Consider the following 23,813-nt stretch of genomic DNA (forward strand, 5'->3'; position numbering starts at 1 on the left):
ATGCTTCTCAAATCCCAGAAAATTTTAGTATTTGAATTTAATGAGCTTTGGGGGGGTTCCCATCTTGCCACATCCTCATTTACTCCTCTCAGAGGAGCCAAAGCCTATGTGGCTGGACTGTTTTCTTCTTGTGTGCACAGGTGTGGAAATTGCTCATTAGCTCAGGTCCTCCACAATTAGCTTCTTAAACATCCCATCAGTGACTTGCTGAATAGTTGCTTCAGTAGCACAAGATGTTGCAAGGTCCTGCTTGACGAGGTTCTTTCTTTCTTTAAAAAGTCAAGTGAACAATTTAGGCCCAGAAAAGCATTTCTTCTTTTCCCATCTCAGCCCAAAGCCCAGTGCAGTTAACTCTCTCACTTAGAGGAATTACACCCTCACACTTTAAGGGCTTAATATAAAGGCTTCCACCCACAAGGTTTTAATAAGAAACCAAAATAATCAGCTGAAAATACAAAGAGGCCACACCTGTGTATCACCTTTGCTCCCCTGAAGCTGTGTTTATTCTGATGGCTGCTTTTTGGGTTTTGCACAGCACTTGCAAAGGAGGCCACTGGAGCTGTATCTCTCTGCCCTGCTCTGGAAGTTGCCACATAGATGGAGGATTCCATATAACAACATTTGATAATAAGAGGTTCAATTTTCATGGCAACTGTCATTATGTCTTAGCTAAGGTATGAGCAATTTCTCTTTTCACTCCTAAATCTCCTGAGTAGCACAAGGCATTAAACTGTGTTGGAGCTTTATATGACTTAATTTAATTAAATGGCACCAATCCAGCAAAGCACTTCAACACATGCTCAGGCTTAAACCCCATAAATTCTTGAATTTGCAATGGATTGCAAGTCAATTGCTGATGCTTAACTTCAAAGTTTTGCAGTTTCAACATACTTGCACTATTTTTAAAATTAAATCATTTTCTTAATGGATGTATTAGTGTTGATTCAAGCATTTCTTTTGAAGTTTTCTTCATGTGTGACTGTCAGAAGGAAGTGGATGAGCCAAAATTTCTTTAAAAAGCAAAAAGCTTTTTATTATCTATGAATGTTTGCAAATGAGATCCACACAGGCTGATAGCGAGGAAAAAGAGTGCAAAGGAAAGCTACTGAAATTATTGATTTTGGCAATAAAATAAACAGTTTTCAGTTAGGTATCAAATACCCCAATTCTTTCATTACTCCTTCTTAGCCTTTCAGTGACACCTTTTTCTCTTCAAGCTCCTAGCCTGTAACATGCTCAAAATGTCTGCACACACATTTTTCTCATGTCTTCTCAGAACACTGATGACACAGTTGTGGTGATTGGGGAGATCATTCAGTGTGGGACTTCAAGGACAATGACTTGCCTAAAGAATGTATTAGTCACACTAGGAAGAACTGTGAGTAACTGTCTATTATTAGTGATAGGTCACTTCTATTTTCCTTACGTTCTTGTGTGGTGTCTGGACACTGACCCCAGGGGTGATGAGGGTTTGAAGACACTACTCCTTAATGCTTAATGAAGCTTGTCAGGTTGCTCTTGTCTGTCTCATGTCATATGCATTCACTACTGTGGGCTTTTTTCCTTTTCCCTGCAGACTATAAAAATATGTTCCTGTGGAAATATCTACATGAACAATTTCATTGTGAAGCTGCCTGTAAGAAAAGGTAAATCCCCTTCTTCACACCTTCCACAGAATAGTCTACATCTATTTGCAGAGGGATTCCTGCTCCTTTCTCTGAGAAGAAGATGATCCTACTCAATGTTATTTGGATACTTGGTCTGGGATTCTCTAGGAATCCCTGTGTTACTGCATGCACTGGCAAATGGAAATTCCTGTTTATTCAGATTTGTAAAGATTTGCATACGACTTTTTTTTTTTTCCTCTTTATTGTTTAGATGGCATCACCATCTTCAGACAATCTACATTTTTCATCAAAATCTTGAGCTCAGCTGGAGTGCAGATCCGAGTGCAAATGAAACCTGTAATGCAGCTCTCCATTACAGTCGATCATTCCTTTCAGAATCGCACATCTGGTAGGACACACAAGGCTAAACCCTTCAATGTGCTGAAGAAAACCTCTGTGGTGTTTAGTGTGTGCAAGTCTTTTAGACTCCATCTGTTTAAACAGGCCTTCATCAGAGACTTGTGAAGTGCAGACTGTATTCTTGGTTTTGCCACCAGTCTCATGTTTACACCATTGAAGATTTTTGTGCTTCTGTTTCCTGTCTGTGCAATGGGATTACACCCTGTCTCTCAGATCCATTTTGTTTTTCTTTGGCCATTTCCTTTATTTATAAATCTTTGGGGAAGATATTCTCTGTCTGCCAGTGTTTACTGAAGCACATTTAAGCAGTTCCAATCTCTGTGCTATCACTAAGGGCTACTGTAATGCAGAAAAATAATAAATACCCTATAAACATCTGATTTATGGAAACATCAGGAAGTCTCTGAAGGAAAATGGTTTTCTCTCAGACAAGGTCCATTACAGAGCTAAGAGTGTTCATCTGGAAGCCATTCCTTTTTTCATGCATCTACTGATTTCTTCTTTTCTTTTGCCTTTTTTTCTTTTGCCTCCCACACAAGGTCTTTGTGGCAACTTCAATAACATCCAGACTGATGACTTCAGAACAGTCACTGGAGCGGTGGAGGATTCAGCTTCTGCTTTTGGTAACTCATGGAAAACTAGAGCCAGCTGTTTTGATGTTGAGGACAGCTTTGAAGATCCTTGTTCAAACAGTGTGGATAAAGGTACCAGGCTTTTCATCCCTGGCTTATCAGTGTGAAATAATTTTCACATGATGGATAATCAAAAAAGCTTTAGAAATCTCATAAACATCAAAACCCTCCATCTTTGAGGCTATTACCAGAGGAAAAGAATACTGTGTTTTGAAGGTCTTTAAGAGGATAGTTATGTTTTCAGAACAAAAAAGTGGAGAAAGAGCCAACACATTCACTGATGACTTGAAAAGCACACACAGCATCAATGACAGCAATTTAGATTTAAGGAAGAGCACAGCTGGTTGCCAATATTTGGGCAACATCTTCATTCAGTCTAGGCTGTTACAGCTGTGCGGAAATTCAGAGAAGGAAGTTATCAACAGTGCTGAGTTAAACAAGCATTGCATTGTACCAGGTGTTCTGTCTGATTTTTCACTCTGACTAGATTTGGATATATTATTTGGACTGACCTCTTCTAAGTACTGCCACATGTAATTAAAGCTGCAGTCACTGATTATTACATGCTTGGTATTATTGCTTGACTATGAGGATTTACCTGGCTGTAAAGAATTAAGAAAATTTGATGAAAAATAATGAAAATGGGGAGGTTCTGTATATGTTCTGCAAATCCAGCTGCAGTAATAATGTGGACAAATACTTGGAAGGTGAAAGTTTTCTTTTAGGAAGGTGGCTGGTCATCCATCCAACTATGCTTATCCCTTTGATAAGTTAATGACCTGTATTTCTATCCAACATTACCCAAACACTTCAGGACATTCTAGTTCAGTTGATACCTGATAAGAATATTGATTCAGACAGTAATGTGGTTTAAGTGATTATGGACAATGATATTTTTTCCCACTTCAGAAAAATTCGCCCAGCACTGGTGTGCTCTTCTGTCCAATACAAGCAGTGTGTTTGCTGCCTGCCATTCTGTTGTAGACCCTTCTGTGTACATCAAGGTAAGGCATTGCTCCAAATGAGTGGTTTAATCTAGTCCAGAGACTGATCCCACATGAAGGTGGTCTGGCCTAGGGGAATGAAATACGTTACAGTAGTGACTGGTCACAAAGACGTTCACTAATGCTGATAAGAAAAATTATAAAATAGGAGTTTGTGCAAGATGGGCCTTTTTAGCTACAGCCCCATAAATAATTGATTGGCATCACTGGCTTCTGTTGTATGACCCAGAAGCAAAATGAAAAAATCAGTTCAAGATTTCAAAGAGTGAAAACTGTTCACTCTTTGACTAGCAGAATAAGTATTTCTGAATGGAATTGAATTGAGAGTTTTACCAGCCCCATGGATTCCCTCTGACTTGTTTCAAAATTCACCTCTAGGGAGAGGATGTGTATTTACATTGTTTATGTCTCATTTATTACCTTTGAATCTTGTTAGTATCCTTGAGTTTTGAATGCATGAAACTGCCCATATATTTTCTTGTGTAAACCTCTTATAATGGTGCTGAGAAAGCTGTCTGAGCTAGAGAGTTGCCACATTTATGTGGATGGTAAAGAAGTTCCTGCAAAAACACAGAAAGTTTGTGCAGGGGGTGTATGTGTGATAAAACTAAGAAAATACCTGAGCCTGAAATTTTGCCTAGAATATGTCTTCAGGTACCTTTACAAATATACCTTATGTATCACCTCTACCAGAAGAAAATATATTTACTTCAGAATTCATGTAAACTATGAATAAAATAGAATTTTGCAATTTTCAGTTAAGGAGAAATAATAACCAGTTTCTTATAGACATGTCTGTTACTCCTGCTGATCTCATCAGATTTTAAATCAGGATGCATGAAAGCCTTTTCCACAACATTAGTAATAGCAGGATAAGTCACTGCCTATCCAGTATGATCCTACTGCTCTAGAGTGACTAGCTGTATCTATGTGTTCTTTTGTACAGCCCACACAGTTACAAGAACTCAAGCTTTAAATTCCAGCTATTCTTATATAATTAGTTCTTAAAATGTCATTACATATGACTGACTCTATAAACCATCTTCTGTCATGCACCTGTCATGTCATTGGGTGCATCTCATCTGCTTACTAGGTAGGTACACAGAGTGCCAGTCATCAGTGTGCAATATTTTCAGATGATATATTTTGACAGGTCCTATATTGTACATCCTCATGGGAGGCTGGTATAGACATTTCTTAGCATTTTAATGAACTCTAGGTGCCTCTATCTTTTTTATTATTCATCTGTTAATGAGTGTTAGACATAATGTAATTGCAGTTTCTGTAACTGATTTGCTAATTTCTCAGGTTTTCATTAGCATACATTTTCTCTTAGAGATATTAAGTTTCATTGGTAATAATACTTTTTTTAAAACTATATTGGTTGACTGCTTTTTGAATTGCTACATGTTTTGCTATTTCTTCTATGATCTAGACATAATAATATCCATATCCTTTCCTTTAGAAATGCATGTATGACACCTGTAATGCTGAGAAGAGTGAAGTTGCACTGTGCAGTGTGCTCTCTACTTACTCCAGAGACTGTGCTTCAGCAGGCGTGTCCCTGCAGGGCTGGAGGCAGGGAGTCTGTGGTATGTGAGCTGAAATTCCTTGGGCAGGGATATGAAGGAACAGCTTCATAGCAGCCTTTTTTGTGGCAGTCAGTGTCTTCTGTCTTTAGTCATCAAGTTAGAGAGCCTTTGAAAAACAGTATAAGCATTTATTCTATAAAATTCAGTTTGTGACTGCTTTATGCTCTTACAATGCATGTTCCTTGTGTATAATCTTAGGTGAATTCAGCACTCAGAGAAGCAAAATAGTACAAGGCATATTATTCAAATCAAAACAGGAGTAAGGGTTAGTTTTAGTTAAGGTTTAGTTAGCAATTAGGTTACTTTTGAACGCATGGACCTCTCCCCTATTTTAATTCCAACACCTTTTTTACATTGCATTGTCCTCTTGTCCCAGACGATACAAATGGCATCACTCTTATTTACCACATTTTTCCATGTTACAGTAAAATAGTAAATTTTAAAAATAAATATATATTGGTGATATCTGAGAATGTGAAAATCTTTAAGGCATTTTCAGCTCAGGATTACCTAAAAAATGAACAAAAGTTTCTTGGTCATACACATTGTCACCAAATCCTGAGTACAGAGCCCACATATGTATGCATTTTCCTTTGGCACTGCCAGAATTTATTACAAGATGGTGTAAGATCTGAAAATAAAACTCACTATCTTGGATTCTGAATTTTGCTTCAATATTCCCAGGTTGTCATTGATGGTCAGAGAGTTCAAATGAGATTTGCCTCTGTCAATATGAAAATAGATGTGTGGGTTTCTTGACTAATTGCACATCTGAATAGACAACATAACAATGATTATGTTTTTGGAGCTTGATGCAGCTATGATCTATTTAATTGACTGACTAAGGGGCCAGCTGGGATACTTAATAGAGGCAAACAATGTAACTGGTGTGACGCATTGTCAGAGGCATTTAAGACTGTGATAAGGACAATTTCACAAACCTGTGCTGAAATAATTCAAAGGAACACAGTTTAGTCCACAGCAAATTGTCCTAGAATCCTGCAGAGTTATGCACTAGACACTGACACTGTTTATTGAAAGCTTTGTTCCCAACATGGAATTACTGACATTTTTATGGCAAATCAAGACTGGTTCACAGCATGGGTTTGGCTGAAATCTGTGTTCTTAAGGCACAGTAGATAATATTGACTTAAACAGTGCAGTAACCTTGAGAAAAAAAAAATGCTAATGGCTTAATCAGATCATTTTAGGCCTTATTTAAGAAGAAATAATCTTTTGGGAACATGGCTGTGATAAGAGTAAGGTTGTTCATGACTCACTGTTCATGAGTGAAAGACTAAATGTGCCACAGCCTTCACTCTGTGTTCTGTCCCATTGCGGGAGTTGGAAAAACTGTCGCAGCTTCTGAAGCTGCATCCACTCTGCCAAACTGCAGGCAGCATCCAAGACAGGTTTATCCCAAGCAGATGTCTGCACTGCAGCCCACAGGGTGTGTGAAACAAGCTAATCCTGCTAGTTGAACTCTGAGCATGCCTGTTACACACTCTAGCAGAAGCATGAGCCATTACTGGAGCTGCTGGCTGCCCAGCAGTTCACTGGGAGAACAGTCTTGGCACTGCTTTTCTGGTGCTCCCTGTGCAAGCTAGCTTGAAGGTATCTGTGGTATGCTCATGTTCTCTGCTCTCATGCCTCCAGATATGATTTGTCATCTTAGATGTGTGTCACTCCTGTGACCATGAGCACATAATCAAATAACCTTTCTCTTACCAGTCTCACTTTATCGAAAGTGATCTTATTCCTCTATGAAAATTTAAAGGGAGAAAGTAAAGACTTTATTTTATTATATTAATAGCTAATGATTGAGACAGATGTAAATTAATATTCAACATCTTTATTAATATCTTTTTTATTTGGCCTATTTTGACTTACAAATACTACTTGCTGTATCTTCAAAGAGTAAAAAGTAGGAGAATATGGCTTGCCTGACTTACACATGGGATGTTGTGTTTGCTCCAGCAAAGGACCAGAAAACCAACTGATTTATGGTGGTAGAGGTGCTGGTTTTGAATGTGTACACAAGCCTAGCACACTAACTAATCTAAAAAAGTGTGTAACAGTCATGGACTGGAAAAACATACAGAGCTTTCTTTAAGCATGGAACCTATTGTTGATAAGTTCTTAGCATTGCTGCAAAGCTGATTAGCACAGGTGGCCATGACCAACACCCCTGTACCTTCTAGTGCATCTGTGTATCTGAAAAACAGCTGCAGGGTTAAATCTGCAGAATTAGAAAGAGGCCTGAGATGGCTATATCTCCAGTTCTCACTGAATTTCAAGGAAATCTGGATGCCAGACTTGCTTGAAAAATGCAGCCTTAATGTGGGTGATGTTTCCTGACAAAATTTAATGTCATCCGTATGAATCAATACTGCAGATTTTATGGCAGAGCTCTGATGGTGGTGTATACTGTCAGCCTGTGAAAATTCACCAGCTTTTTACTGTCTTTCAGGGTTAGTTGAGCTCTTTAGATTCTGGCATTTACCTGTTTGGCTTGCCCAGAGATCTTAGAAACTATTGTTTCTCATTTCCCCAGAGGATGACAACAAGAATTTTCCTCAAGACATCTGTGAGAACTGAAATGCCCTTTCCTTGGTAGCATCAATCGATTGGCAGAGTTCCTTGTCACTGTCATTTAATGTCAAAATTTGTCTCTTACAAAATATGGCCATTTCTTAAGTTATGCCAAAGAAATAATTTGTAAAGGCCAGAAAATAAAATTTTAACGAATCAGAAGTTATTGTTTTCAGTTCTTGGCATAAGATAGAAATGTAAATTGTGGAAATTACAAAAATATGCACCCTGCTGAGTATTTCAGTGTTCAGTGTCATATAATTTAGGCTATGCAAGTAGATTCTTCCAGAACCCAGGGAGACAAGATTGGGTAGTTTGATAAAAGCACATTTATGGCTACCAGAGTTCAGAAAGACATGCTAAAGTCATGAGGTTTGATTGCACAAAGGAGGCCATACATCCCTTTTATTTCTCTTGCAAAGATCCCTCTGAGGAGTGTCCTGAGACTATGGTTTATAACTATAGTGTGAAGTACTGCAACCAGTCCTGCCGCTCGCTGGATGAGCCCGACCCGCTGTGCAAGGTCCAGATTGCACCCATGGAGGGCTGTGCTTGCCCTGGGGGCACCTACCTTAACGATGAGGAGGAATGTGTGCCTCCAGATGACTGCCCCTGCTACTACAAAGGCAAGATTGTTCAGCCTGGCAACTCCTTCCAGGAGGATAAGCTCATGTGGTGAGTTGCTGTGGGACATCAGGGCTCATCTGTTCCAATCTGTGAATGGCATCATTTTACAGTTAGGGAAAAAGGTAAATTCTTCCTAGATTGGATCTTCCCCTGGTAGAAAGTGCAGCCACAGCAAATGTTAAGATCCCATATTCCTGCTAGCAAACAAGAACCTGAAAACATGTTAAATAGAAGAATATTTGTAATCTATCTCTTGCAGAGTTCATTGTGTAAAAAATATCCACAAACAGTGGGAGTAGGTTTTCTAGAAGACAGAAGGCTTGGAGGAGTTTCAGGCTTTGAAATGAAAGAGCAAAGGGAAAACCACCACACCATCCTGCAGACTATTTAAAAAATAAAAATGGTCCATGAAAAAACCCACCAAATTCTCAGTATTAAAACTGAATTTTTAGAAAAGAGAGAGAGAGAAAATGGTGGGGGTCATGGGGGAGGATACTAAAAATAGTGTAATGCATTTGCATCTGCCTTGAGAAACTATTGTCATTATTCTCATTTTCAACAACCTTAGGGCAGCAATGGAAGCAACTACCAGAGGAAGGCTTTTTTCTTATCTTTATATGTTCTCTCTCTAGCTGTCTTCCTACTAAGGATTCTAGACTATTTTGTAATCACATATTCATTTAGTAATTTAAGGGATCTCATATTTAAGAAAGCATTAGTCTTATCTCATGGAGTGGAAAAATGGATGCTTAGGAAAAACTTGACTTAGGGAAAACACACAATGAACCAGTGGCAGATGAAGGAAGAGTATTTTAAGAGATAGGTCTTTTAATTTTCCTTCTGGGGATGGTAATTCATGCCTGTGAAACTGATAGCTGTAACAAATATTCATTTTGATAGGAATTTGTTATTCATGTGACAAGTGAAGCTCTGCAGTGCCTTTCTCCCTAGTGAGGGAGAAAAGTGCAAAGAGCTGATGTGTTTTGTTTTATGGAATCTCTTTAGCAAATGCATTCAAGGAAGATTAGACTGCATTGGAGAAACTGTCTTGGTAAAAGGTGAGATTTTGTTAAATAATGGCATTATTGTGTCAGCCAATATTTATAATGTTTTTCTGTGTTATCTTACACTTTCTGTAACATTTTAGCATTCTGCACATTTTTCCATTCTCCCTGAAATGTGTTAGGTATTGATAACATTTGTCTCTGTAAAATGTCACTAGACTTGCTAGACTTTTTAGACGATGAGGATATTTCCCAAAGCTTACAAGTTATCTGCCTTCTTCTCCCTTCACTGTTATTGGGCAGAAGCAAAACTATTAGAAACTTCAAATGATAGACACCTGCTGCCCTCTGAAATCTTCTGGCTGTTTTTTTTTTTTTTTTTTTTTTTTTTGCAATTGCTGATGGCATCCTTATTGCTCTCTCTAAATTACCTTCCTGACATGTTTTCTCCTACTGCAGATTGCCCAGCTCCTATGTATTACTTCAACTGCAGCTCTGCAGGTCCTGGAGCAACTGGATCAGAGTGCCAGAAAAGCTGCAAGACACAGGACATGCACTGTGTAAGAATTCACCTCCCAGCACAGCACAGCACAGCATGGCTGTACATGTAGGATTGTCCTTATCAAGCACTGATGGGAACAGGTTATACTGGGCACACACTGTTTCACTGATAACACAATAGCTGTAGCTAACAATGTATCTGTGATGTTTGTAGTATGATTTCCCCTACCTTGCAATTAAGGAGTTGGGTTTTTTTTAATCCAGAGCTAGCACACCTCTGCTGGTTCCCTGTTCTTTCTGTGCACTAACAAGTTGTCTTCTCTTGTATCTTCTAATGTGCAGTATGTCACAGAATGTGTTTCTGGCTGCATGTGTCCCGATGGACTGGTATTGGATGGCAGTGGAGGATGTATTCCCAAAGATCAATGTCCATGTGTTCATGGAGGACACTTCTATAAACCTGGGGAAACCATCAAAGTGGACTGCAACACATGGTGTGTAATCCCAGAGAGTCTTGTTTTATAACAAAGTTTGCAAGGATTGTCAGTCCATAGTGCACTCATGGGGCAGGCTGTGCTTTGAAGTCTTCCTCTCCATCATGAGAGCCATTGGGCTGCTAGTAAAAATAAGAGAGAAAGTATTTCTCTGCATCATGCTGCATGAACCTGCACTTGGGGAGAACAAGCACCAATATCTTCTGTCAAACGCTTTTCATCCTTTTCTGTTTCCCTACCAGCTTCAGAAACAGCAACCTTACCCTGGTTGGTGTGTGGTTGCTCATTCAATAAGGGGGAATTGAGTCTCTGTGTGTTAGGCACAGCTGAACCCTGGAAAATGATTGAATTTGTCAAAGAGGAATTGCAGTGGTCCTCCCTTGAGACCTGCAGTGCTTCCAGATGCACTGTTCTCCAGAGAAATTAATACTCAAGTTGCTCAAATTTTTAGTGCCATAGACTTCACTGTTGTTACTGATTGTGGTGGGTAAAATGCTTTTAATCCTTATCCATTATTTAGTAAGGATGAGACTGTATAGTTCTGCCAAATGCATGCACAGAAAATAAGAGCTAGAAGCACTTTGGTCTAATCACCATTGGTACAGGTAGTCAAGTTTAGCATGTGAAGTCAAAATCTGACAAGCTGTTGCTGCTTATCAGAGTCATTAAGAAATTTTATTGCAATGAGGGCTTAGTTTTCTTATGAGAAGAGGACACACATGGGAAAGAAAAGGCAGACTCTGTGTCAGGGCTATAAAACTAAATTTTCTGTCTAAGTCCTCCTGAGCTAGAGGTGACGTTTGTCAAGGTATGGTGGGTTGACTTTGGCTGGACATTAGGTGGCCACCTAGCTGCTCTATCACTACCCTGCTCAGCTAGACAGGGTTTGGGAGAAAACAAGATGGAAAAAACTCATGGGTCAAAATAAAGATGGTTTAATAAAGCAGAAGCAAAGGCTGTGTGCAGAAGAAAATTAAAACAAAATATTTATCCCCTACTTCCCATCAGCAGGTGATGTCCAACCCTCTTTCCAAGGAGTAGGGCCTCAGAAAACAAACATCATAGCATACATGACTCTGTTCCCTCCCCATTCTCCCATTCTCTTGGCTTTTATTGCTGAGCAGACATCACATGGTTTGGAATATCCATTTGGCCAGTTCAGGACAGCTGTCCTGTCTCTGTCCCCTCCCAAAACCTTATCCATGCCCCAGCCTACTGGTGAGAGGGAGAATACTGAGGAGACAGCACTGATGCTGTGGGAGTGCTGCTCAGCAGTAGCCAAAACATTGGGGTGTTACCACACCTTTGCAGCTGCCAATGCAAAGCTGCTGAGGGGAAAAAATTCTCTCCATCTCAGCTAGACCCGAGGAAAGACAGAGATAATGTTTGTTCATACCATTCATACCACTGTAACAGAACTACAACATGATCCCTAACAGAATAAAATTCAGAGATGGTTGAAATATTCAGTTCTTCACCTTGAATTTGTCTCCTAAACCCTACCATCTGCTGCCAAGACTCAATTATTTAAAATATACTTGAAGGAAATAATAGTATAAATGTGTCAGGGTAGTAACTGTGAACTTTCTGATTTATATGGCATCTCATGGCATGATCTTAGAACAGTTGAGAGGGCACTGCAAACAACAAACCTTTTAATTATTCTGCCCCTGTTTGGGGTTAAGGAAAGCCCATGTTTCATGCAAATGGTGATATTCTTTGCATTTTGCCTCCCAGCACCTGCAACAAAAGGCAGTGGAACTGCACAGACAATCCCTGCAAGGGAACCTGCACTGTATATGGAAATGGGCATTACATGAGCTTTGATGGGGAGAAGTTTGATTTCCTTGGAGACTGTGACTATATCCTAGCTCAGGTATCAAATTATTTTCAATTTCCTATCCATATGCTTTTCAAGCCCACACTGTAGGCTTTATACTGGGTAATTAAAAAGCATTCCCATACAAAATAGCCAAACTGATGAGCAGAACCTACTCCTGTCCTCTTGCACCTGGAACTGGTAGAGTGAAGCAAATTGACTCTCAGAAGTGACACAAGAGGGCACTGTGTGATCCGAAATTATTCACTCCTTGGTTGGACTTCCCTTTCCTGACAGCATTCCCGCGTTTTAAAGGGAAAGGAATTGGTGTGGTGCTGAAAAGTGTTTCCGTCAGCCATCCAAGACTGGCGTTAGTTTTGTTGTGACAGAAGCATGCAGAGGTTAACGTGTGAGCCTCGTATAATAATTGCATGTGATGGGACAATACTCAGTGGGTTATTTTGTCATCCCCAAATTTCAGTTTGTTTTGCTAATTTTAAGAAAATATGTTTTTACCTTTTTGGGCTGCTGCTATGACAAGCTCATTTTTCCCATCAGTTTTTCTTTTTTAAAATCCTGGTTAAGTATGAACCTGCCACTAGGTCATCTTCCACCAGATTCTTCTAAAATTCCTAGAATTTTAGTGAAAAAAGAAGTCAGATCAGAGTGTCATTCAGCTTATGACTGGTTTAGTTGCCTGACAAGATCCAAGAGAATGTTACCTGTTTTTCTCAGGATTTTTGCCCTAATAACGTGGATGCTGGCACCTTCCGGATTGTGATTCAGAACAACGCCTGTGGGAAGTCACGCTCCATCTGCTCCCTAAAGATCACATTGATTTTTGAGGTTTGTCTGGAGCCAGTTATAACCAAGGAGATGCAGTCTTGATTTTGTAGTATTTACTGTACCATTCTCTTATATTCCATCTCAGTTGCTGCTAAAGATTACCTATGGAAGTCAAACAGCAAGCAAGCTAAGGCAGGGAAGTTGGAAAAGACTTAGGTATTTGATGTTAACAGGGATTGGACACTTCTGAGGATTAGGGGAAAGATGTAAGGAGTCAACAACACTCTATGAATATGTTTTATGTGTTTGCATTTGTGACAGTAGGCTCTGTGCATCCATGACTGTGGCTCACCTATCTACCAAGACAGAGTGTGAAGATGACAAAGAAAAAGAGGCAGAGTGCCAGTGCTGTTGCACTAGGTTTTCTGTTTGATTTTCTTCCATGAAATGTGTCTGTTCCTTTGTAGAGCAGTGAAATAAGGCTCTTGGAGGGAAGAATTCAGGAGATAGCCACTGATCCAGGAGCTGAGAAAAATTACAAAGTGGACCTCAGAGGAGGTTATATTGTAATTGAAACAAATCAAGGGATGAACTTCATGTGGGACCAAAAGACTACTGTTGTTGTTCATGTGGCCCCATCTTTCCAGGTAAGTAGGAGGTGGACTGGGAGTTATGATTTCAAACTCAGAGTTATGCATCCAGAACTGGAGCCCCAGTTGTGTTTTATTGCACTGTTCAGAATATTTGGGGCTAGAAGTATTGGTAATGCATTAGGAGCGTTTCTGTCACTTGAAGTCCAACGTTTTCTAAGCCGTTTTTTGCTGTCTGTTTAGAAACTTGTACCTATTTTGCCTTTACAAGTTCTATAGTTTATTTTTGTCAAAGAGTGGGCTGCACTCAAAATAACCACAGCATTTACTGTGCCTACACAAATTACACAGGGGAAAGTCTGTGGTCTTTGTGGGGACTTTGATGGCCGCTCAAGGAATGATTTCACAACCAGAGGGCAGTCAATGGAGATGAGCATCCAGGAGTTTGGAAACAGCTGGAAAATAACAAGCACCTGCTCAAATATCAATATGACAGACCTGTGTGCAGATCAGCCTTTCAAGTCTGCCCTGGGACAGAAGCACTGCAGCATCATTAAGAGTAGCATCTTTGAAGCCTGTCACAGCAAGGTAATCCTGTTCTCTCATCCTCAATAGTTTCACACTAGATATTTGTTGCTGTTTTGCATCACATTTGCAGCATATTTTTAGAATGGAAGCCACTACACAGTAGTACAACGCTACCTCTCTCAAAACCTCACTTCACAGCTATGCCAGTTAAATCCTCTTGTACAGTATTGAGGAAACAGCAGTGCCTGTTTTGAACAACTGAAGATAAAGAGGATAATAGTTGGCCACCAGTAGAAGTAGAAAGTTAGGTATCTGTAAAATGTAGAGATAAGTTAGGCTAGGATCATTTGTATGGTATCCTTGGGAAGTTCATTCAAGTTTATTTGAGTCACAAATTGAATTAATTTAAACAGCAACACAGCTACTCTTCTTAATTAGAATGTCTATACAAGGCTTCAGTGCACTTTATTAAACAATTGTAAAAACAGACTTGGCCTAATTTCCTTGGTTAGTTTATGTTGGCTATGGTTAAAAAACAAGAGACTTGAAGTTTAGTGGAAATAGGATTTCCTTTTATATTCCCTTAATCACTGTCTCTCAGATGAAGAGTGAACACACTGTGTAGTTGTGCTAAGCCAAAACAATGTAGTTCAGTCCTGCAGAAATCACACTGGGAAGGCATTTTAAGTGTAAGTGGCAGCATTACACATATGAGAATAGGAAGATTTACAGTCCAATTCTACCAGGCAGGTGAAAATAGAAAACTACCTGTTGTAAAATATCACAGCTCTTTCATGACAATCCCAATTTGCGACAAACCATCAGTGCATGACAGAAATTCCCTTTCCCTCATTAAAACCCAGTGCAGCAGATACAGCTGTGGTGACAGCTCTGTCGGTGTTTTGGCAGGTGAACCCAATTCCGTACTATGAATCTTGTGTGTCTGACTTCTGTGGCTGTGACAGTGTGGGAGACTGTGAGTGCTTTTGTACCTCAGTTGCTGCTTACTCGAGGAGCTGCAGCAGGGCTGGTGTCTGTGTTAACTGGAGAACCCCTGCCATTTGCCGTAAGTACTGCACTGAAATGCACCCAGAAAGCAGTGCCCCCCTGTGCTCAGGCACACAGGGGATGATGCACAACACTTACATTGCTCTGCATGTGTGACTGAACAAGCTCTTTTTATCATGTTTATCTTATTAAAATCTTTTAAACAAGATTTAAAAATAGTCCCTGCCCAGTGTCTGAGATATAAATGTTTTTTATTCTTTTGTTCCAGCTGTGTTCTGCGATTATTACAATCCACCTGACAAACATGAGTGGTTCTATAAACCATGTGGAGTCCCTTGTCTAAGGACCTGCAGGAACCCACAAGGGAAATGTGGGAACTTGCTGTACAGTTTAGAGGGTAATTCTTCCTTGACTTTAATGCAGCTTATGGGAGTTGCAGCTACTAGTCTGGACTAGTTTAAAATGTCTGAAGCATCAGGATGACTGAAAGATTGTCCCATCTGTCCCAGAAGCTCATTGACCATGCCTTGCTGATTCCCTGTGTGATGGTGCCATTCATAGCATCATTTGCCTGCTGCCTTTAAATATATGGAGAGATAAAACACCATTCAATATAAATTAGCAAAGAATAATTATCTGTTGACAAACATAGTAAATTAAAACTTTGGAGAGAGAGAAGTAAAAAGAGGACTTGGATAAATAATTGCCAGTAAAAAGAACATTAATACTACAATCACATTCATTTGGGGATCATATCTGTATTTTTATCTGTGTTTTCCTGTGTCTGTGTAACTCAGACTAAGAATACTTTGTATAATTTTCCAGGCTGCTACCCAGAGTGTAGTCCTGACAAGCCATATTTTGATGAGGAGAGCAGAGAGTGTGTCTCCCTCCCCAACTGCACTTCATGGTAGGTCAATTGATGGTGAGAAAGGTAAAATAGGACTGGAAAGGACAAATTAGGAGATGTTTTGTTAATGTTTATAGGCAGTGGCAATTACTATTAAATCCAGGCATAGTTTTTTTGTAAAAGTAGGTACATTTGCAGACACTGTTATTCCATATACTAATTCATTTCAATAAAACAATTAATTTTACTCTTTCTCTTCAGTGATCCCAAAGAGAAACTATGTACTGAAGACTCCAAAGGTAACTTTTCACCAGCCTCACCATGCATTGAGTGATGGCAGTACTGAAACAACCCAGCATCACATGTTACTGCAGACATACTGGTAATGAGAGGCCAGACCAGTAGGTTAATATGTGGGTGCACAGCAGCACAGATATACTTTGATAAGCAAAATGCAACCTTTGTCCTCAAGAACTGTGTAAAGGATAGTCATGGGGAGGAAGGAGACAGGTGTGATATGTAGGATTCATCTTACCCAGGTTAATACCACTTCTCCACTTCCTTGGTAGTCAGTGAAGACAGATAGGTAGTAATCTGTAGCAGGCCATTAATGTACCTCTTTTAAAAAGTACTTCTAGAACAAGGCAAATCTTGTAGAAGTGCTGTTTCCTGACCATTCATTTAATAAAATAAACTAAGACAGCTAGATTATTAGATATGTGTTTATGTGCATAAAGGACATATTTGGTTAAGGTGCAGTATCAGTTCATTTCCATATCTGGGCAAAATCATCCCAAAACACAGGGTGACCCAGTAGTTAATGCATTTGCAGTTTAGCTGATTTTGTTACAGTAATAGATACACTTCCTTTGGTTCTTACATGTACAGTCTCCAAAATCTGGAGAGCTTCTATATTTAAAGGAAATTGTGTACCACTGCATGCTCCTCATTTGTGGATGGAAATGCTGTGCAACACCTCCTGAGCCAGTGTTTTTTCACTCAGAAAGGCAGTAATCCCAGTCACACTCCCTGCCCAGAGGGAGTTCTCCTGTGCTCCATGCTGGGTTAGGCCAGTACAGTTATCATACTTTTACCAGCCAGTATTTCCTCTGTGCAAGCTGACTCCAAGAAACACCAGCAACCAGAAAAACCCAACACACTTTAAATGAGATAGACTCACAGTGCAGCTTCTCAAATAGAAACTGAGAAAGTTTCTTAGCCAGATAATTAATGTCTGATGTTGTGAGCTCCAGAAAAGTAAATGTAAAGTTTGGTTTGCTTTTTACTTGTATTTATATTGCAAGTGTCCTCTGTTGCCATGGCATTTTCTCTTTTGGTGCCTCAGTTTGCCTGTGCTGCTACAATGGGAAGACCTACACCTTAAATGAAACTGTGTACAGCCACATGTATGGGCCTGAGTGTGGTGAAGCTGTCTGTGGCCCTGATGGACAGATCATTAAAACCCTTACCCCCTGCAGAACTCCATCTACACCAGCACAAGGTACCAGACTGATAAAAGGCTTGGGGGTGATTCTGTGCAAGTCCATAATTGTAATAAGATTTATTCATCCTGGAAAAAGCCTCCTATGGCATGTCTAGGATAAGAGCAGAATTTAAGATTGTTGAACTTTCAAAACTGAGGGATCACAGCTTGTGGGTCTTATGGTGAGGACCAAAAGGGCAATTTTACAGATTCTTACTGACCTTACTGCCAGTGAGGTTAAGACAGGATAGAAAGATTCAGCAATTTTTCATACAACCTTTACAATAAGCTCGAGCATATCACAGTTGACACTCTGGTGTTGTTAGTCTCAATATTTCATACTTTTAAATATTTTTTCTCCTTATCACCTATAACACACTCTGGTTTTTATTGTACTGTTTTCTACACTGGAATAAGTGAATCTCAGATGGGTCACTGGAATATGAAAATAAAGCTTCCTGGCAGTTAACTCCTGTTCAAAAGACATTTTCCAGTGTGAATGGAATGTGAAAAATCAGAAAATAGGAAGGAAAAAGGGACAAAGAAAAGTGGGGAATTTGCCACATGATTTTTACAAATAAAAATAAATGGCTAATATACATGTATGTATATGTTTAGTATTTACTGTAAATGTTAACAAGTGGAATAAGTACAGTGAAGTAATACCTAGTAAAGGAAGGATTATTGAAAGCAGACTGTAGGTGGCACAGTGAAATATTTACATGATCTGTCTCTATTTAAACCAACAGTTTCTTTGAAACAAAACCTTAAAAATCCAAACGGAGTGCCACTGAAAATCACCTCTCCAAAGTCAGGTGAAGTACTGCAGGACTAGAAACATTAAATTGAAATGAATAAATGACAGAAGAAGGGGCATTTATTGTATTTCAAATAAGAAAAAAATAACTAGGGGGTGTGTGTGTCTGTGTAGTATTACAGCACTTTACTCTGTAATAGAGAGAGTGTTTATAAATACAGAGGATGGTTTCAGTGTGGATATGTACAGAATGTAGTGGGGGTAAATAAAAGGTTGTTTTTTCTTTTTTTTATTTTGGTTGTAGATAATGTAAGACATATCATAGGGCTTGAAAGTAGAGTAGTAGAGGATTAAAATACTAATTGATTTGATTTCCTGCAGAACCACATATGCAATATATAACATCTGCACCCCCCTCATCAAAGGTTGCCACTCCCTGCTTCTGCAATGACAATGGACAGTTGATACAAATAGGTGAGAAGCCATGCAATCTTTTTTCTGCACCATTGGCATGGAAAGATGTTCTGATTGATAAAAGTGCTTCAGCAAGTGCTCATTCTGCCTGTCACAGTTAGACAGTACCAGAAGCTGTTACATCTTTGAACAGTAGCTAACACCTTCATAACTAAAACTCTGTCATGCCCAAAAACTTTGTTCTGGTTTGAATACCCTTGGTGTAAGAAAACTAGTAGCAATTGCTGATGTCAACAGAGTTCTGAATCCCAAACTAATGAACATGAGCTTGTAACTCGCAGTAATATTCCAAATATTCTTCATCTCTTAGTAGCTCCTGCTTCACTTACCTCCTGGTGTTTGTGAAAAGCAGATGCACTCGATGTACTCAGTATTGTCTCTTCTTGTACTCAGTTTCAATTCCTTCTAATGTACCTAAGAGCAGAATTTCAGATTAGGCCTTGTGGCCCTCCCTCAGTCTTTGCCATTTGGATGATTTGCTGTCCAGTTCAGCCACTGCATCCCAGGAGCTGCAGACAGACAGTCCTCTGAGTATGGCTGTTGGGTACAGATGGTTAAATGCAGGGCTGAGAAAGCAACTGCTCTGTCATCATAACTAACACTTGAGTTTTGCCCTTGCAGGAGAAAATGTTTCTCTGCCAGTGAATGTATCAGGTCGTTGTGCTTACTCTGTCTGCAATAAATCCTGCCAGATTGAATTAGTTTGGGCAGAGTGTAAAACTGGTCATGCTGAGACCCTCAAGTTCTGTGACCCACATTCTGAAACCTGTCCATCAACACCTGCTCCTGGTGTAACAAACCAAGTTCCTGCTCCCACAAGGACTTCTGTGAGCGATTGTCTTGCACTCATTCCCCCCAGAAAGGTGAGAGACCTTGAAGAAGATGTGTTTCATCATTCCACCATTCATGCATTGCCTGCAGCCAAGATTTAGTGTTCTCCTCTCATGCTGGTATCCAGCACTACAGCTGGACTGCAGGTGTGGCTGAATGAGATGATTTAGAAGTATGCCAGAAATCCCCTGAAAGAATAAGTTGATGATTCTTCTGTTCACCTGAAACACCTACATGATTGTATGTGAGTACAGCTACCTAAGATGAACAAAGACTAGGAAGCCACATCTTCCAGTGTCCTACCATCAGATGTGGTCAGGACCCTAACATATATATCTAAAACAGTAGATATCAAGGCTCTCTTTTTTCCTACATGGCTTATATTGCCTGCTTTCCAGAGCCAAATTTTGCTATGCTAGACAATTAACTAAATGGTATGTAGTTGTTTTGTGTGATTTTAAAGATTTTGTGACATTACTTTGTTATTTGCCTCTCCTCTTTTTTTTTTCTTTTTTTTTTTTTTTTTTTTTTTTTCCAATTAATCAATAGTTTAATGAAACATGGAATTTTGGAAACTGCCATACTGCCACTTGTCTGGGAGAAGGAAACAATGTCAAATTGTCTGTCATGACATGCCCACCTCAGCAAATGAAACTCTGTGTCAATGGTTTCCCGTTCACAAAACACTCTGATGAAACTGGTTGCTGTGAAGTCTCTGAGTGTCAGTGTAAGTGGCAGGAGAATTTCTGAAATTTATCCTATGTTCAGCTGGGCCTCAAAAAATAAAAGCCTATCTGGTCAACATCTATATTAGGTTCATATGAATTCAATAGTATGGAAGAGAAATCCCACCTAAGATCTTGCCTGTTGAAAGCAGATGACCTTGCTAGAGTAATTTTTCTTTATCCAAATGGATATTTTGTCTCTGACTGGAAGTGAGTTAAAAGGTTAAAACTAACTTGTACATACAGGTAGCTCAGAAATCAAACTTGAAGCCTGTCATTCTGTCTTCTAGGTATTTGCAGTGGATGGGGTAATGAGCATTATGTGACTTTTGATGGAGCATATTACCATTTTAAGGAAAACTGCACCTATGTCCTTGTGAAGTCAATTCATCCTGACTCTTACAACTTCTGGATTCACATAGACAACTACTACTGTGCAGCCAAGGGTGGAGCAATTTGTTCAATGTCCCTTATCATTTTTTACTCCAACTCTGTTGTTATTCTGACACAAGCAATGGAACATGGAAAAGAAACCAACTTGGTAAATTATTGTGTTTAAATGAATTCTCAAAATTATTTTGCTGTAGTTGTATTACTGTACTGCCAAATGTCCTGTCATTACAAAAGATTAAGCTTGTAAAATTGGAATGGGTAAGAAATGCGATTACTTTGCTTCTTCTCTCTCTTTTTTGCTTTGTGTCGATAGAATCTGTATATTCTAAAAATCAGGGAAATTATCACATAATAGAAAATTTTGTTTTTCATACTGATATAAGTATTCAAATATAAATTGCAACATATTAAAAAGGAATATAGACAAGTGCCTAAATAACTGCCTATGACAGACATAATTTGGTGTATCTATGGTTTGAATTTGTGCTGCTCTGCTTTCCAGTTGCACTAATCATGTACCTTACTCAATGAAAGAGTGCCTATAAAAACCTTTTGTTTCTTTTCTTTTCAGATTTTGTTTGATGATAAGAAAGTTGTTCCAGACATTTTTAAGAATGGTATCAGGATAACCAGTTCTGGCCTTTATGCCATAATTGAAATACCTGAATTAGAGGTTTACATCTCTTATAGTCAACTTGCATTTTACATAAAACTCCCCTTCAGCAAGTTTTATAACAATACCAAGGGACTCTGTGGTAAGTGTCCTCATCAGCTGATAAAAAAATTAGTGCTCTGAATTTTCGTCTTTCTATCTCTCATTCCCTTGTAAAATCTCTAAATGCTTGCAACTTCACTATTTCTCACAAATGTTCATAAGTTTATTTAATGGAAAGACACTGTCAGGGAATGTAGTTTTAAGTCATATCATTTCATTCTGTTTGCAGTCTGTTGGGAGATGGAGATAGAATTTTTCTAGGCCTTTGCTTTTCATCATACCCACTTCATATAGGAATGTAGGAAATGTGAAGTCCTGTGCCATCTCAGTTACTCTGTCCACCAGGAGAAATGTATCAATGAACACATCAACTCTGGTTTTCATGAGTAGCCAGAAAACTGTTTCTTTGAGCCTTCTCTTCCTAGAAACAGGACCCCACTTGTTGCTCCCTTCACACAAGAAGGAGAACTTCCCCAAAGATTTTCTCTAAAAGCAGCTTCACCAGTATCAACTGTCCTTGAACTGTCATTTTTATATTGCTACCAGGTACCTGCACCAACCAGAAGTCTGATGATGCTATGAAGAGGAATGGTGAGGTTGTCAAGTCCTTCAAAGAGATGGCATTAGATTGGAAAGTCCCATATCCTACCAACAGATACTGTAATCCTGGTGTCTCACAGCTATGGAAACCTGGGTACCATCAACATTGTGTGCCTTCTAATCTGTGTAAAATCATCTGGTAAGACAACTCCCAAAAGTATCAGAAAAATAAGTCCACAGGGTAATTTTGTTCTTCACTAAATGGCTTGGAACTGATTCTAGGATATGAAGAAAACACAAAATCTTGCATACCTTGTGAAACTGAGCAGTGAATGTGTGTGATGTGTGTGCTCTTGAGCTTGGCAGACATTTTTCAGCTGCATTAGCAAAATCAGTCCTCTCTTAATAATGTCTGCTGCTTGGCACTCCCTATGCCTGTCAGTTCTGGAGAGGCCAAGTGAGAACTACCTATAATTCAGTATCTGAAAGCTCTGAATGATATGAAACACAGAATATAGTAAGCAAGTATATGTGCCTGTTTTTAAAATAATTTCGTTGTTTAAAGCAGGTTTTTCAAACATGCTAGCATAAAAACGTCAGCATACAGACTTATAGCTATGAGCTGTGCAGGAGCCTTTGCAGGTAACAGTCCAATATAATATTGTTTTCTTTCAAAGCATTGTAAATAATGGCAGGTAAGCTGTGGGAGTGTATTGCCTATGAGAACAATTTGAGACTTTGCCTGGGGCAGGAGGGATGGTTTGGCTCTGAGTAGAATTCTTCCATGGAAATAGCCCAAGATTTTTTTGCTTGCTTTGTGAAGGACTCTGACGGAGTGCCACGGCGTGGTGCCCCCCCAGCCCTACTACGAGGCGTGTGTGGCCAGCGGGTGCTCAGAGGAGCACCCCAGCTCCGAGTGCCAGAGCATGCAGACCTACGCTGCGCTGTGCGGGCTCCACGGGGTCTGCGCGGACTGGAGAAGGCTGGCGAACGGGCAGTGCGGTGAGACTGGGAATGGCAGGGCTGAGAGACTGGGAATGGCAGGGCTGAGAGACTGGGAATGGCAGGGCTGAGAGCATGGCAATGGCAGTGCTGTGAGCCTGGGAATGGCAGTGCTGTGAGCATGGCAATGGCAGTGCTGTGAGCCTGGGAATGGCAGTGCTGTGAGCACGGGAATGGCAGTGCTGTGAGCATGGCAATGGCAGTGCTGTGAGTCTGGCAATGGCAGTGCTGTGAGCATGGCAATGGCAGTGCTGTGAGCATGGCAATGGCAGTGCTGTGAGTCTGGCAATGGCAGTGCTGAGAGCCTGGGAATGGCAGTGCTGTGAGCCTGGGAATGGCAGTGCTGTGAGCCTGGGAATGGCAGTGCTGTGAGTCTGGCAATGGCAGTGCTGTGAGCATGGCAATGGCAGTGCTGTGAGCCTGGCAATGGCAGTGCTGTGAGCCTGGGAATGGCAGGGCTGAGAGCACGGGAATGGCAGTGCTGTGAGCCTGGCAATGGCAGTGCTGTGAGCATGGCAATGGCAGTGCTGTGAGCCTGGCAATGGCAGTGCTGTGAGCATGGGAATGGCAGTGCTGTGAGCCTGGGAATGGCAGTGCTGTGAGCATGGCAATGGCAGTGCTGTGAGCCTGGGAATGGCAGTGCTGTGAGCCTCGGAATGGCAGTGCTGTGAGCATGGCAATGGCAGTGCTGTGAGCCTGGGAATGGCAGGGCTGTGAGTCTGGCAATGGCAGTGCTGTGAGCATGGCAATGGCAGTGCTGTGAGCCTGGCAATGGCAGTGCTGTGAGCATGGCAATGGCAGTGCTGTGAGCCTGGGAATGGCAGTGCTGTGAGCCTCGG

The 23,813-nt window shown here is 40.2% G+C and overlaps 1 protein-coding gene across 1 annotated transcript in view; it reads left to right on the top strand.

Moving 5' to 3' along the window:
* The window catches only part of LOC306803937 (mucin-5B), a 42,092-nt gene that overhangs the window by 8,901 nt on the left and 9,378 nt on the right, over positions 1-23,813 (top strand). Inside the window, exons 9-35 of the mRNA XM_079309962.1 lie at positions 536-674; positions 1,277-1,378; positions 1,577-1,646; positions 1,879-2,016; positions 2,567-2,731; positions 3,569-3,663; positions 5,129-5,255; positions 8,270-8,522; positions 9,480-9,532; positions 9,938-10,038; positions 10,322-10,473; positions 12,211-12,349; positions 13,028-13,138; positions 13,546-13,725; positions 14,020-14,256; positions 15,106-15,262; positions 15,473-15,601; positions 16,030-16,114; positions 16,316-16,353; positions 17,400-17,555; positions 18,676-18,768; positions 19,390-19,631; positions 20,149-20,326; positions 20,615-20,865; positions 21,289-21,472; positions 21,979-22,171; positions 22,796-22,974. Coding sequence (XP_079166088.1) covers positions 536-674; positions 1,277-1,378; positions 1,577-1,646; positions 1,879-2,016; positions 2,567-2,731; positions 3,569-3,663; positions 5,129-5,255; positions 8,270-8,522; positions 9,480-9,532; positions 9,938-10,038; positions 10,322-10,473; positions 12,211-12,349; positions 13,028-13,138; positions 13,546-13,725; positions 14,020-14,256; positions 15,106-15,262; positions 15,473-15,601; positions 16,030-16,114; positions 16,316-16,353; positions 17,400-17,555; positions 18,676-18,768; positions 19,390-19,631; positions 20,149-20,326; positions 20,615-20,865; positions 21,289-21,472; positions 21,979-22,171; positions 22,796-22,974 — 3,947 coding nt within the window. The remainder of the gene's footprint in view (positions 1-535; positions 675-1,276; positions 1,379-1,576; positions 1,647-1,878; positions 2,017-2,566; positions 2,732-3,568; positions 3,664-5,128; positions 5,256-8,269; positions 8,523-9,479; positions 9,533-9,937; positions 10,039-10,321; positions 10,474-12,210; positions 12,350-13,027; positions 13,139-13,545; positions 13,726-14,019; positions 14,257-15,105; positions 15,263-15,472; positions 15,602-16,029; positions 16,115-16,315; positions 16,354-17,399; positions 17,556-18,675; positions 18,769-19,389; positions 19,632-20,148; positions 20,327-20,614; positions 20,866-21,288; positions 21,473-21,978; positions 22,172-22,795; positions 22,975-23,813) is intronic.

Source organism: Erithacus rubecula (genome assembly GCF_903797595.1).
Source record: "Erithacus rubecula genome assembly, chromosome: 6".
Taxonomy (NCBI): Eukaryota; Metazoa; Chordata; class Aves; order Passeriformes; family Muscicapidae; genus Erithacus; species Erithacus rubecula.